This window comes from Brachionichthys hirsutus, chromosome 12 (assembly GCF_040956055.1).
Source record: "Brachionichthys hirsutus isolate HB-005 chromosome 12, CSIRO-AGI_Bhir_v1, whole genome shotgun sequence".
In the NCBI taxonomy this organism is placed as follows: Eukaryota; Metazoa; Chordata; class Actinopteri; order Lophiiformes; family Brachionichthyidae; genus Brachionichthys; species Brachionichthys hirsutus.
The window spans coordinates 2,554,256-2,568,828 of record NC_090908.1 but is presented as its reverse complement, the minus strand read 5'-3'; the positions used below and the strand labels follow the sequence as shown (position 1 = coordinate 2,568,828).

Genomic DNA, 14,573 nt, shown 5'->3' with positions numbered 1-14,573 from the left:
AAGATTGGTTTCTAATAACTTTTTAATTAGGTCATTTTATTTGTGAATCGGGCACATAATGGAGTCAAAGAACTTGCATGCATTATAAAAACGAGGGGGATGAAGGCGCAGGACGGTTACATGTGTAGGTTGTACTTCACTAAGGCTACTCTTCACAAACATCTACGCCCAGAGGGAATGCGCTCTCTTCTTAGCTAAGTTACAAAAATAACTATTCACAACATCCCGCTAAATGTTCTAAATGCTGACAGTAAATGGAATCGAAGGAGACGTCGCCGCTGAGCTACCTGGTGTACGCCTTCTCCTTCTTGGCCCTCTCTAACGCTTTGTCCATGGTCTTCTCGTTCTCACCCCGACACTTGGGGCAGTACCATTTGCCCTTGGGCTTGTGATGGAGCCCGACGCAGGAGAAATGGTACCACTCGATGGGACACTCGTCGTTATCGCAGCCGATCATCTCGCCGTAGGACACCTGCTCACACAGGCAGTACGTCGGCTCGTCTGGATCGATGGGCAGGTCTGGGGGGGACACTTCTCTCTCAGACTTTCCTTTTGACCTCTTCTTCTTCTTGGAAGACGTTTTGGCTCTCTTTTCGCGGGACACCCCCAGAGACGCTTCCTCGGCGTGATCTAGGCCCCCGTAACTTTCCCGACTATCTCCGTTCTTCTGACGTCTCGAGCGCTTCCCACCAGACTTGTCTCCGCCCCCTGATCCCGGGGTAACCTCCTCACGCTTCTTGTCATGGTGGCTAGTTTTGCCTGGCGTGTTGGTGGCCGCCGCCGCCGCCGCCACCGCCGATGATGATGATGATGACGACATCATGGATGCTGCAGTCGTTGTCATGGTGGTTGTTGTTGTGGGAAGGTGGCTCTCGGGGGCTTCTTGAGAGGACAGGAGAAGTTCAGAATGCCAGTCTATTTGTCGAGTTCGATTCTCCACCAGCTCCACCTGCAGAGAATAAAAGAGCTCAGATCTGCCTGTGAACATAAAACTAATATTTAATATAGTGTGACAAGCTGCACTATGACATTTCTTGCACAAGTTAGATGTTTGGATGATGTAATTGTTGTGAAAGAATTTATTATTTGTAAGAAACAAGCTTAGAGTAAAATATTTGTGCCGTTATCTGAATGAATCTAACCCAGTTATGCACTTTACGTTTATCTTAGAAGCAGCGGAGAAACCTTATTCGTTTTATGTTGATTTTACATGGTCAGTGTGCATAAAACATTTTGTACTTGATGCATCTTTCCACTTTGACAGACCAACCATCCAACAGGATCAAAGATGCTTTCTGAGCGTCTGACTTTGAGTATTTACTATTTACTCATCTATAAGAAGATTCAGTGCAATTTACTGCTCGAGTCCAACAAAATAAACGTTTCTGGGCCCATTTCTGGTGAAAATATTAAAATACGCATATAATGTAAAGTCCCTGGACTTCGTTACGGTCACCAATGTGAAACTCCAGCGGTGCAGCGGCGGCTGGAGCATCTTTACCCACCATTTGCCCAGCAATCTGGATCTTTTCGTCTCCCAGCTCCTGACTGCGAATCAGCGCCCGCTGGATGGATAACTGCAACTTTCTCCTCTGGAGAGAGTCCGATTCCTGGCAATAGCGTTCATAAGCGTCCTCGAGCTCCTTCAAGACGTCTGCGAAAAGACAAAATTCAAGAATTTTTATTACATTCTGGTTTCCATCACGTCTAGAAAGGTCAGCCAAACACGCCGTTAGAGACCGACAGGAAAGGTCAGTCTCCTCTGAGCAAACTTCCTGTATGTTGACCAAGCACGGCACACGATTAGTACAGAAGCAGAGACCGTCTATTCTGGGGGGGGCGGGGGGGCAGGTTAAGATGCACATGACAGCGACATGTCTGCAGAGCACTATATAATCCGTTAGTTTAGTTTATACAGTTGGGTGTTACCTGTTAATTTGCTGGGATGAGTAAAAATAAATAAATACAGGAACTAGAATATTTCTCAGGAAATACTAGCCTGAAACTTGGTGCTTATCTCAATTCCTTCCCCAAGTACAAAATAGTAATATCAGTTTCATGGTCTTCATGATTTTTGATTGTGAAACCAGTAATAGTATTAGTAGTGAACATATTAGTCCTACTATCAAGCATTAAAACAAAGAAAGAGACGAGGACAAGACGGACAGCACTATAAACGTCTCATTAACAGAAACCAGATCAAGTTGTAGCATTTTTAACTTGTACTTACGTATTACTACAACCTACATAACTCGTAGTCGTAATAGTAAAAGTCACAGTTAAAAAGGCCAAACCGTCCAATCAGCTGAGTCCAGGATTTAGACCCATCCTGGCAGAGGAGTGTATTTAATGTATTTAATTCACTGCATTAAAATGGAGATAAACTCGCATTCTAATGTTACTCACATGTGTTTTTCTTCATTACCTTGATACTTGGCATCGATTTCCTTCATGACGGACACGCTCCTCTGTAAATCAAAAGGCAGCGACTCCACCAGGTCCAAATACTCCTCGACATAATTCACCACGACGTGGTTTGGGTCGCCGCCGGTTGGGTTCAGCATCCTGGATCCGTCCCCGCAGCAGAACACGCGGACACCTGCGCGCTGCTAACAAACCAGGCTCCAGTCAGTCAGGCAGGTCGATTGGAGCTAGAGGAGCACAAAACTATAAAAGTTAGAGAAATGAGGTGGACATGGGGACATCAACAAACTGGAAGGAGGGGTGGAGACACGAGCCAGCCATTCCCCAAACTACGGATAGATATAAACTACAGATTAAGATTGGAAAAAGGCAAACAGATTCACGCAGAACCCGAATAGATTATGAAGTGACGAGCTAGTTATCCAAGAACACAGGAGAAGCTAAAGGCTAGATAGCTAACTAGCTAGCTAGCTGGCTAGCATTAGGATACTGTGTGTTCCAGTGAATTATCAGCAAACATAAACGTAAAATATGTTAATTTAACCAGCTGGCGAATTCACGTACACTTTTACGTAGTTGCGTTAACGAGGTTGAGACTATTGCGCGTTTTAATATCGGTTTAAGTCTAACGCTGCTCGGACCGACATTTATTGTTTTGCCGTTGAAATAAACCTTTAAAAAAAACTTTATTACTAAATCACCGACCGACAACACGAGAGGTTTAAATGAGCGACGTGTTAATGTAACAACATTCAACGTAAAGGAAACGCACGGCTTCACCCGCAACACGAACAATAACGAAACACGCTAAACCCAGTCTGCTAATGTTATAGACAGGGCAGTCATTTAGCGCCATGGCTCGCATCGTTGCAAATATTACAAACATTAATCAGACCATTAACGCTTTAAAAAAAATAAACATGTATGCGTAAATAACGTTTTAGCCAAATTAGCATGCTAGCTTTTGCCGCACTCCTGAAACGACTTAAGCCCAATGTTGTTAACGAAACGAGTCGCGATGCTAACCATTGCAGAGGCGAACGCATTCAGTTATTAGCTGGGCTGGAACTTACTGCGTGGATCTTTCCTCTGGCTCCTTCTTGTTGCTGCTGCTAAGCTCTGTCGTTGTCGTGTGTCCGTCGGACGGTGCTGTCGCAGATCCTGACGTCACGTTAGCTCCAAACCAGCTAATGGTCGTTAGCTAAGGTGCCTTGAACAAACGCGTTAGCATTGCGCATTACAGACGCTGTTAAACCGTTAAGAAAATAACCTAATAAACATAATTTACTTTTCATTTGCTTGAGGTACAACGTTTTTATTTACCATTCAACCTCGATACGCGACCAGTATTTACATTGCTTTTACACGTCTTTCCTTCATTGTATCGACTTGGGGCCAGTAGCGCCACCTTGTGGCAGCAAAGACACATTCTTATCAAGCAACTCGTCGCCACGCTCGGCAGCGTTTCATGCATTCTGCTGAACTATTCTCCACCTCCTGATTTATATCTTTATTTTTGGAATCTCCATCTCGCCATACTTCATGCTCTTCTCCACAATAATTGAACACAGGATCTCTCTCGTGCAGCTTGTGCACACATTTACTGTGTACAGGTTTCCATTCACGGCTCCATTGAAAGAATTCGGAAACATATGATCTGGAAACATTTCCTCTTAATAAAATTAAAAGTTCGTCTTTTTGCTTTATACAAATTCACCCATCCGGCTACAACGTGATGTTCAAACACCTTTTTTTTCCCCCTTTTAAAAAAAGGTAACCCAAAATCACATTATCACGATCCCAAGAAAATATTCAGGAAATCACACAAAACATTATTTATTTCAAAACTCAAAGACGTTACTGCTTTAGAATGTTGCATTTATCTTATCCCAGTTTATGCCAGTCTGTGCAACATCTTAGACAGCACAGTAACAAACTCCAGCCGCCATTTAATTCAGCTCAGAGAACATTTACTAGCCCACGCATATGTTGTAAGTATGCATGTATGGATTCTATTGACTATTTTAACGACTCAGCTTTCAAATAGGTTTTTAAAGGCTGGTCCAATCTCCTGGATCATGTCTGATGTGGTGGTGGACCTTCCATATCGCTGGAACGCTTGACTGTTGCACTGTCGTGTAAGAGAACAGGCGCCGTACGCTGCGACCAGGGACGGATTCAGACTGAAGGACGACAGAAACCACGCGTTAGGACACACAAACACACACACCTGAGAAAATAGATCTTTATACACAACTACTTTATTACAGAAACCCTTTTTTAGACATGTAATAAGGACAAAAACAATTTACGATGCTTTGCATTCTCAACACGCCAATTTTCTTGAATAATAATGTTATCACTAAAAAGTGTTTTCTCTGACCACCAGTCAAAAACCCTACAATATTCATTTTCAATTACCCAAGACGAAATATATATACTGTATATATATATATATTATTTTGAAACATTACGCAAAATATCCAAAAAAGGGACTGTATAAAAAACATTACCTAAATATTCCAGCTGCTGCAGCTGCGTGGGCCCAGTGTGAAAAGACTCCCAGAGATCCAGAGAGAAGGTCACCCTGCCCTCCACATCTTCTCCCACTGCCCTCGATGCCGCATGAGATGACTGAAAACAAGAGATGACGACTTCTAACACACGGACCAACACTAGCGAAACGCCTCACAAACGCTATTTGAGCACGATACTAACCCTTAGTGCCGTCTGTTATGAGATCCCGTTCGCCTTTTAGCACCACAGTGAGGTTGCCCATGGCGACACTGAGCTGCATGACGTTCCGTTGGCGATTGCTGGCGTCCATGGGCTCACGGTGCTGAAACGAAACACACAAGGCAAACACATTAACATGCAAAAAAATAGGTTGCGTTCGCCAGCAACCGGTGCCTGGCTCAGCTGACCCACCAGCGACCCAAACAGTCTGGAGAACTCCATGAAGTTCGGCGTGAGGATGCCCTTCTGGTACCCTCGGATGACAGATGGCTGCTGCATAACTAGCCACAATCCATCCTGTTGAACACACACACACACACACACACACACACACACACACACACACACACACACTGCGATTATCTTGAAAAATAAATCCCATCTGTTCGACAGCTGGAAGGTGGGACTTACCGCATCGATGACTATTGGGATATCTCTTGCTTTAGACTTCTCTATTACCTCCTGAAAGAGACAAAGCATCGTAAAAAAATGGAATCACATACAGGGGGTTGTCAGATTGCAACCACAATTGGTTCAGAGGGATGCAAGTCGGCCCGTGTTAAATTACTGCGAGTATATTATTCTGCATTATGATTCTGTAAATGAGGAATAGAAAGAGACAATTTCCTCTTGGTGGACATCGTGGGTGAGACCGCAGAAACAGCCGTTCACGCTCGCTTTCAGCTACGTCTTAAAAAAACAGCCTCGTAAACAGAACAGGCCAGTATGGCCGTAAGTCGACGACCGCCTCTACACTAATATTTTCTACAAACTATGTCCTAAATAAAATCTTCAGACATTTCAATTCCAGCTGCATTAATTTTAAAAGTGCATCGCTTTTTAAATTCTATTCTATGCTATTCCACATGCCTTAGCCGCCTTCAAGAGCACGTCTTCATTGCCGAGACCGGGTCCCACCACCAGTGCATGAAGTCTTGGAAGCCATTTTTCTATCTCCTCCACTGCATTCGGACTGTCCCTACACAAACACACAAAGACAAGCGTGTGTTAGACGTGTTCAGAGACGCACCGCATGCGTATTCTCATTTCTGAAAGCCCGTTCCGGAAGTTTAACAAAAATAATTGATTTTGTTAATTAAAATCTGTTTTCATCAAGGCTGAAACTACGAACGTGTACACGCTTGTGTATCTCACATTAAATGTACGCCCCATCTCCACTCTGATTCGCTGTCGTGGTTACAGCAATGGCGTCGCCTTGAACTAAATTTGATTTGACCTGTTGCTTTTCATCAAACAGCAAAACAATGAATGGACCCTGGACCAAGAGCAACTAAGCTTTTATCTCCTGCTACGATACGCTGAAATGTCTGCTATTTCATCATTTAAGCGCAGTGAGTGAACCTGGGCCTCTCAAACATTCATTTTCACCGTCGACACGTTGGTGATTCTGACCCTGGAAAGTTCAACCTGGAAGCTTCGACTCGTTTGTTGCTTACCTCAAATAGACAAAGCGTTTATGGGCATTATTAAGGTCTCAGCTGTGCCATGACTCATCACAACTTCAGTCAACAAGATTCTGTTTCTGCAAGCCCCGCTTTGTCTATGAAATTGAACCACTGTCACACGAAACATCTCAATGGGCGACTTGTCTCCCATTTTATGTCTTCATCAACACACTGGCACGGGAAGCGTCCTCGATGACGCCACATCATCAGCAGGGAGAGAACTAAGAGCTCTACAGGCCAACCATCGAGGGACGCCGTTACGGTTTCAGCCAGCATTGAAAGAGAAAGAGACGCTTTCTCATCATCTTTCCTAATAACTTATTAACCCCCCCCCCCCCCCCCCCCCACCGAGTATAACTTACAGAACAGGATGAACTATGAGCTCCGGGCTGTAAGACTTGATTACAGCTGCAGCGTCTTTGGTGCAGAACACATGAGACAAATCAGCACCCTGGAGAAAAGAGAGAAAGGAGCTGCCACTGCATCCAAACCGGCCCGACTGAAACGGGATGGACCGGGAAACACGACCGGGAATGGCGCCTGCTCGCTTACCACTTTCAGCGCCGAGATGGCAGCGAAGTACGGCGCTCCCGTGTAGCTGGAGGGGCAGACGTGAAGGAATTAGAACACGGAGCGAAACATAAACTCACGTTTGGCGACACCGACGACGGGTTCTTACTCTTGGCATCCCCCAATGATCCCGATACGCCCGTCTTGCCCCTTGTGCTTTTTGGATGTCAGTGGAGGGACTATGCTCTTCACCAGTGAGAGGAGATCATCATCATCGTCAGCCATACTTCTGTGTGGTGCCGATCCCAAAGTGTGGTAGCGCTCCAACACTGGAGGAGCAAACAAAGTGTTAAAGTGTGGAACGACAAAATAACTTCAATTACAATGAAACAAAATATGAATATAGAATTATTAAACCATATGATACCAAACCACAGAAGTAAAATGAACCGGTGTGAGGGAGTCTAACTGGATTCACACATTCCCCCTCGATGCTGCGCACGCAACACCGAGACCAATACCTAATGCCCGGGGGTCTGGGCTATCAGTCGGGGGCGAGGGGCGTCTGGCGTGACTGGAATGGCCACGCGTGCACGACGGCGAGGAACTGGAGAAGGCGGGAGCAGGGGTGCGAGGGGCTGTTTGGGGGGGGGCGGCTGCACGGCCAGGTCTGGCGGAGGAGATGCTGGAGAACATCTGGCCGAGCATCTGCAGCATCTGCAGCTCCCTGGCGTGTTCGGCTTCTCTCCGGCGGTCCTCCGCCTGCAAGCGCTGCTCCTCCGTGCGGTAGAAGTTACCCTCGGCCTGCGTGCTCTGCTCGAGGAACCGCTCCATCAGCTTCTCCATGGGGCAATTAGCGCGCCGCTTCCTCGGCCGCTTCGATGCTCTGACTGACGCGCTACTGGCCAAATGGCCGCTGCTGTTTTGTCTTATTGAAGTTCCTGCAGAGGAGAAGGGCGAGACGTTACGCGACGCCGCCTTTTGAGTGCAAAAACACAAACAACAGATCCACTTCAGACCAACGAGCGCTCACCGTTGTTGCCCACCGTCACTTTCACCGGGATGGGAATGGGAACAGTCGGGTATTCCAGCTTGATTTCCGTCTCCGCAGCGTAGGGACACTCTCCCGTGCTCTCCGAGTAGACATCCTGAGCGTCCTCCCCGTCCTCCTCCAGGCCATCCACGGCCTCGTCCCCTCCCACCCCACTGTCCATGAACTCCTGCGGGTCAAGGGTGGGCCGGTTGCTCAGAATCCTCTCCATGGCGTCATAAAACTTACAGATCTTGTGGTACTGGCCGTTGTTCCGCAGATTCCCTTCCTTTGCTAGCAGGAACTGTCTCTTGAGGCTTTTGATCCGCACCCTGCATTGTTCCGGCGTCCGTTCGAACCCCGTGGCCCCCAGCCTGCGGGACACGTCGCGGTACACGAAGCTGTTCCGGAAGTTCCCATCCAGCGCCGTCTGGATGTCCTGCTCGCCCCAGATGTTCAACAAGGTCCTCGTCTCCACGTCCGACCACAGGAAGCCCCGCGTTGTGTTCGCTTGCATGGCGGACAGAGCCCGGCTCGCCCGCAGGGTAACCTCCGCCGCCGGGAGAGGAGGGAAGATGTTGACGCTGCGGATTATGACAGGCGTCCGGCTCCGGGTTAAATCCGCGACGCGCCGCGGCCCCGAACCGCGTCAACAAAGAAAAGGTGCCATTTTGGTATCTTGAAAGGACTTGTGGGGATTATGCCAATTATAGTTATCAAAATGGGAACCATCCCATTAGCGTTCACAAATCAACTCTTTGTATGCTAGCTAGCTAAAGCCTCCTTCTATGTTTATCCCTCTTACGTCATTGGCGGAGGCGTAACGTAGGACTTTACAATAAACCGACCGGGGATCGGTGTCCCAAGCCATTTCCGAGGCTTTAACAGGCGCCCGGGCAATTTAAAACTGACCTCTGATCAGTCCGTGGGGCAACTTCACCTTTCCCCGCCTGGTCCTCCGCCCAATGAACTCGTCCGCGGTGTCCTAAAGTCCCTCATATTACGCAACGGTGAATTTATAGCCGTGAACTCCCTCGACCAACGCGGGTAGATTAGCAACGCGCTAGCTAGCACATCACGGACACGTAGCTCTCCTCACGGCGTCGCTAACGAGGCGTTGCGTTCACTGTACCTCTCACATTCAGACAGACCAACGTGGCGACGACTGTGGCAAAGCAGAACGCGAACGCCTGAATCCGCATGATGTCATTCTTTGCTTTAAAAGCAGAAACCAAACGGAGCTTCGGCTCGAGTTGTACAAAGTCCCTCTTACCTAGAGAGGAAGTGCGCTTCAATACTGACAACTGGGCACGAATGATCCTGGTCACGAGGAAGCCGAACCCGCAACCCAGCGCGGCGGCACAGGAAGAAACGCTCATGGTGCCTTTGAGCTACCTCGGACAATAGAGAACTGTCAGCAAAAAGGGAGTACCGAGACAAAACTGTTATTACTGTGTAGTATTTCTGAACTGTGCCTCTTTTAAAGAAAGCGAGGGGCGTGAGGTCACTGGCGTCCGATTTCATTCAAATAAAACTAAAACCAACTATATAATACCCAGTAGTACAGAATAGTATTTACAGCAGATATTGTCTTGATAAATGCAAGGTAATAGCTATATTATCTTCATAAGTGCAGTACTGCACCACTGATGATAATAAATGTTTAATATTTCACCCTTTGTCCTCAGAGAGACAACTGGATGTGTGACAAGAGTTTAAGTTTAAGTTTTTTAATCATTGATTAAGTAGTGCAGTAGTAGTGTGAGTTTGGGTAATTTGTGTTATATGAAAATAACAACCCATATTTTATTAATTATCCAAAATGAATCAGTAAAAAAAAAGGACACAAATAAACCAACACTGAAAATATGAGCAACATACATTTCTCATACTACAAATGTAGTATACAACATTTTACGAAATCATTAATCAGTGTATCCTCCAGTACCATTGACTGCGGCAGTAATCCTCCTCCTCATGGAGTGGCACAACCCTTTAGGACGTTATTCCCAAAATAGCAACCCAATCGTCAATTAAAGCTGCTTAGAGTTGTTGCTGAGACAGCAGTGACCCTGCAGAGCTTCAGCGAGGCCTGGTCATATCGCTGGTCATTCCACAAGTGTGATGTCATTCAGAAACTAGGCAAGTACAACATCAACATTTCATTATGCTAAATAGAATACTAATTAAAACCATATGTATCCCATCCTCTATCTCAGCTGATTCCAACGCTTCTATAAAAACTTACCAAGTCATCGGGAGACACATGTCGTCCCTTTGGTTTCAAATATAATTGGAAGTTGTTCTGGTAAATAACAACTATTGTCCAGTGATTTACTTTTCCTAACATTGTACTTTGTGACTCTAGATCAAGTACAAGAATTCCAATGCACGTTTTTTGCTTTACATACATTTATCCGGCCATCCATTTTTACATCCGCCGAGGTCATGTAATCGCCGCCGTTTGTTTGTCTGTCAGAAAGATAACTCACCAACCTTTAGACTGCGCATGGCGGGGTCACACATAGCCAGAAACCACCTACGGACCATTTGGAGTGACCAGTTTATCTAAGTTGCATGTTTTTGGAGGTGGGAGGAAGCCGGAAACAACCCGCACAGACACGGGGAGGACATAAATACTCCGCATAGAAAAGAAGATAAAAAAAACTGCTGTCAAAGCAAAAAGACTATCACGAGAAACTGGTTAAGGCCTGAAGCACCGACAATAGAAAACAGGATAACAAACACAGACGGGTTTCATTTACATGCTGGAGAAGTCTTTCACCCAAAGGCCAAAGGGAATCTTTTTTCAGGATCTGGTCAAAATGGACAGAATATGTAAAACCTGTCATCTCTGTAAATTGAAATAGTTGACATAATTGTCATGACATACATTTCTGTTTTTGTTTATGGAAACATACTCACCTTGATGTGTGTTTTGTTTGTTTTTTCTCTCTCTCGTGACCCCCCCCCCCCACCCCCATCCACCTGTTATTACACTTGTTTTGTTCACCTACTAAAAACCTGGATTAGCATTTGAAGGTGTTTTATCCACAATTCTGATGTGGACAGTGAATTGTAACCAGAGGAGACGTTCTGTATCTTGTGCTTTTCCAAATAAACAATTATTTTATTTTATTTTTAAAGAAAAGAACATACAATTTGTATTATTACTAAATGAAATAAAAATAACAAAAAACACTTCCGCCGGACAGGACACACCTCGACGAGTAATTGAACCTGAATTACAAACTCTGGGCTAAAACTCCCGCGAGGCTCCTCCCCCTACTTCCTGTTCGGCTACGAGGCTCCTCCCACCTACTTCCTGTTTCGTCAAAGTTACTTTCTGAACTTCAGCCCCAGACCGGAGATGACTCCCCCCCCCCGGTCAGTAACGGCGCTACCAGTTAACTTTCGTTTCTAAAATGAGGCCCGTCAGAGGAGCTGATTCTCCGAGCTCGGCCTGATTTCCGTTAACGATAAAGCTAAAAGCTCACCGGAGCCGCTCCGGATCCAGCGGCAGCCCAGATGAAGAAGCCCGACGTCAAGATAGTACTCCTGGGGGACATGAACGTGGGGAAGACGTCGCTGCTCCACAGGTACACGGAGAAGAGGTTCAAAGACGCCGTCAGCACCGTCGGAGGGGCGTTTTTCTTCAAGCAGTGGGGGCCCTACAACATCTCCATATGGGACACAGCCGGTAACGCGAACCTCACCGCTTCCGCTTTCTTCTGTTGTTGTGTTTACCTTCGAGCGCGTGACCCCGCCAGCTGAGGCAATCACCGTCACGTGACCACACAATCTTTAGACTTCAGGCTGCAAACGAGGTTTTGTTTTGTTTTGCTAATAAAGTTATATTTTCATTTTAGTAGCAACAAGTAACATGTTTGTTACCGGGTCGCGGGTCGTGCTGGAGCCTATCCCAGCAGTCGATGGGCGAGAGGCGGGGCACACCCCGGACAAGCCGCCAGGTCATCGCGGGGCCGCACACACACACACGCACACACACACACACACACGCACACACACAGCTATGGACAATTTAGTGTAACCAGGTCACCTAATTTGCATGTTTTTGGTTGTGGGAGGAAGCCAGAGAACCGACGCAGACACGGGGAGAACATGCAAACTCCTCACAAAGTAGTTTTGACTATGATTAAAACTAATTAGGATCTTTGACGCAGATTAGCACTAAATAAATGATAGTTTGTGTGTGTGCGTGTGTGTGTGTGTGTGTGTGTGTGTGTGTGTGTGTGTGCGTGTGTGTGTTCTGTCTTGCGCTACATTGCTCAACACTGGAATAATCTGACCCTTCCAAACCCTTTGTCGTCTGAGCACTTCCGCTGTAATTCTGACGCACACTCGCCACCTCCGACCTACTTTTGAAGCCCTAAATTAACTACATACTCATTTTAAGTACTGCTTCGTTACTATGGCTGGCTGGTCGGTCTTCAAGTGGCTGTCAGTAGAACGTCGCATAGTATTTGTATTGTTTTGGTGGCACAAAACGAGAATACTGCTCATTTGTGTGGACGACGGTATACGCAGGACCAGTTTACTTTAGTGTGACCGCGAATACACAAATACATACTTCAGTGAACTGAATTGGTGAGCCATAGAGATAAAGAAATGCTGTTTGTGTTACCACGGAATCATTTCCTGTGTGTTTCCCAACTTTCATGACTTCTGAACGCAGCATGCATTCATTTTATTTGTGGGTGCGGTAGAGGAATACGCAGCACCGAGTCATTCAAGGTCATTGTTACATAGAAGGGTCGTAGTTCTGGAGCGTGGAAGTCCTTCAGATATCTGGAACAGGCAGCCATCCAGCAGATAATAGGCCTGGCAGGCTGTTAACTTTCAAATTCCTTTGAAAAAGCGTCCACCCTGTTCCTCTTAGTCACATGACAGGCCTGAGACAGGAAGGCGTGAGCCCCCCCCCTCCCCCCCCCCTCCTTTAATGCAACCTCACTCACTCATTGGTACTTTCCAGAAACCGTAGTCTGATTCAGAATCACGTGATCGGATCGGGACCCTGATCCCGAGTTTGAATGCACGTTATCTCAGCTACATGTGATTCCGGCGTCATTGACAGAAGCAATAATTATTTTGAGTTTGAGTTTTCATTTGCCTTTAAAACAATATTTTTTCCGTCTTTGAGTGAATAACCTGAACACAGAATGTTTCCTCAAGAATCCTGCTCATTTCAGAAACTCACTTCTGTTTTTTCCAGACTTGCTCGACTTCTGTCTGCGTTCGATGCTCTGCTCCAACATCATCAGTGTTTAAGCGCGTTCATCTGTCCCCGCTGCAGATCGCTTACACCCGGCTTGTCTCTGTCTCCTCAGGCCGTGAGCAGTTCCATGGCTTGGGTTCCATGTACTGTCGCGGTGCAGCGGCTGTCATCCTTATCTATGATGTCACAAACTGGCAGAGTCTCGCTGAGCTGGAGGAGCGCTTCCTGTCCCTGACTGACACCGCTAACCACGACTGCATTTACGCGCTTGTCGGCAACAAGGCTGATCTCACAGACCTTAAAGCCGGCCTGTCTGAGGCGTTGGACGCCGCGTCGGACCCAAATGAAGAGGCGAGGACCGAGCCACGGGTGAAATCTGCCGGCCCCACACCCCTAGCCTCCCCGGGATACCACTATGGGGTGATGCTGCGCAAGCAAGTTGCCCCTGAGGATGCAGTGGCCTTTTATGGGAGAATACTGCGGTACAAGGGTCTGGAGGAAAAGGGGAGCCTGCCTGCAGAGAAAATGTGCTTTGAGACGAGTGCCAAGACGGGCTACAACGTGGAAACGTTGTTCGAGTCATTGTTCGACCTGGTGCTGCCATCCATCATCCGGAAGAGAAACGAGAACCAGGGGTCTCCTACAGTTGACCTGGAGGAATGTAGGGGAGGTAATAACAAGCGGGGCAGATCTTCCTGTTGCTAGAATCTGCAGAGGATGGAGGAGGGACTTGTTTTTAATGACGGACAATCTGCAGGATAGTCAACGATCCGAGTGGAAACGGTTTGAACTACTTGCCTTGGTCGTGACCTCGTGGCATCAATGACCTTTCCTCTTGGTAGCACACAGTAACAAAAATATGCATTTCATTCTGTTGCTTTATCATTCCGTGGGCAGAATCTCCACGAGTCGAACCACTGGATGTCACGCTTTAACCGCACTGGTCGTTCGGTGGGTGCCGCACTGCACTGTATATCCTAGTTCTATTTTAATGGTCCCGTTAATCACAGTTTTCTTTTAGACTTGCCTATTTTCTATTTTAAATGACACATTTGGAAACTCGACGAGTGTAAATAGTGAGAGTTCCAATTGCATTTATGACTGTGCTTTCATAATAAAGATTTATATTTTGCCAGCTGTTTGGTCTGTTTGAGATGAGCTCATGAAACTA

The 14,573-nt window shown here is 46.6% G+C and overlaps 3 protein-coding genes across 4 annotated transcripts; 1 reads left to right on the top strand and 2 right to left on the bottom strand.

Annotated features, from left to right (window-relative positions):
• Nucleotides 1-12: 12 nt before the first annotated feature.
• Nucleotides 13-3,528, bottom strand: ing1 (inhibitor of growth family, member 1). Its single transcript, XM_068745937.1, has 4 exons — nucleotides 3,498-3,528; nucleotides 2,426-2,651; nucleotides 1,506-1,654; nucleotides 13-949 (listed from the first exon to the last, which is right to left on the bottom strand). The coding sequence occupies exons 2-4, from the start codon at nucleotides 2,562-2,564 to the stop codon at nucleotides 284-286; spliced, it is 954 nt and encodes a 317-aa protein (XP_068602038.1). The 5' UTR covers nucleotides 2,565-2,651; nucleotides 3,498-3,528; the 3' UTR covers nucleotides 13-283.
• A 205-nt stretch (nucleotides 3,529-3,733) lies between these two features.
• On the bottom strand, nucleotides 3,734-9,005 carry naxd (NAD(P)HX dehydratase). 2 transcript variants are annotated; one of them, XM_068746303.1, is made up of 11 exons: nucleotides 8,160-9,005; nucleotides 7,690-8,064; nucleotides 7,306-7,485; nucleotides 7,179-7,224; nucleotides 6,989-7,077; nucleotides 6,031-6,139; nucleotides 5,572-5,622; nucleotides 5,353-5,457; nucleotides 5,143-5,263; nucleotides 4,938-5,058; nucleotides 3,734-4,607 (listed from the first exon to the last, which is right to left on the bottom strand). In XM_068746303.1, exons 1-11 carry the CDS (start codon nucleotides 8,681-8,683, stop codon nucleotides 4,457-4,459), a joined length of 1,872 nt encoding a protein of 623 aa, XP_068602404.1. In that variant the 5' UTR covers nucleotides 8,684-9,005; the 3' UTR covers nucleotides 3,734-4,456. The 2 variants fall into 2 exon arrangements, with proteins under 2 accessions (XP_068602404.1, XP_068602405.1); XM_068746304.1 differs by having other exon boundaries at nucleotides 7,306-7,465; nucleotides 7,658-8,077; nucleotides 8,170-8,378.
• Nucleotides 9,006-11,567: 2,562 nt separating this feature from the next.
• rab20 (RAB20, member RAS oncogene family) lies at nucleotides 11,568-14,440 on the top strand. The gene is made up of 2 exons (XM_068745941.1): nucleotides 11,568-11,866; nucleotides 13,515-14,440. Exons 1-2 carry the CDS (start codon nucleotides 11,695-11,697, stop codon nucleotides 14,105-14,107), a joined length of 765 nt encoding a protein of 254 aa, XP_068602042.1. The 5' UTR covers nucleotides 11,568-11,694; the 3' UTR covers nucleotides 14,108-14,440.
• The last annotated feature ends 133 nt before the right edge of the window (nucleotides 14,441-14,573 follow it).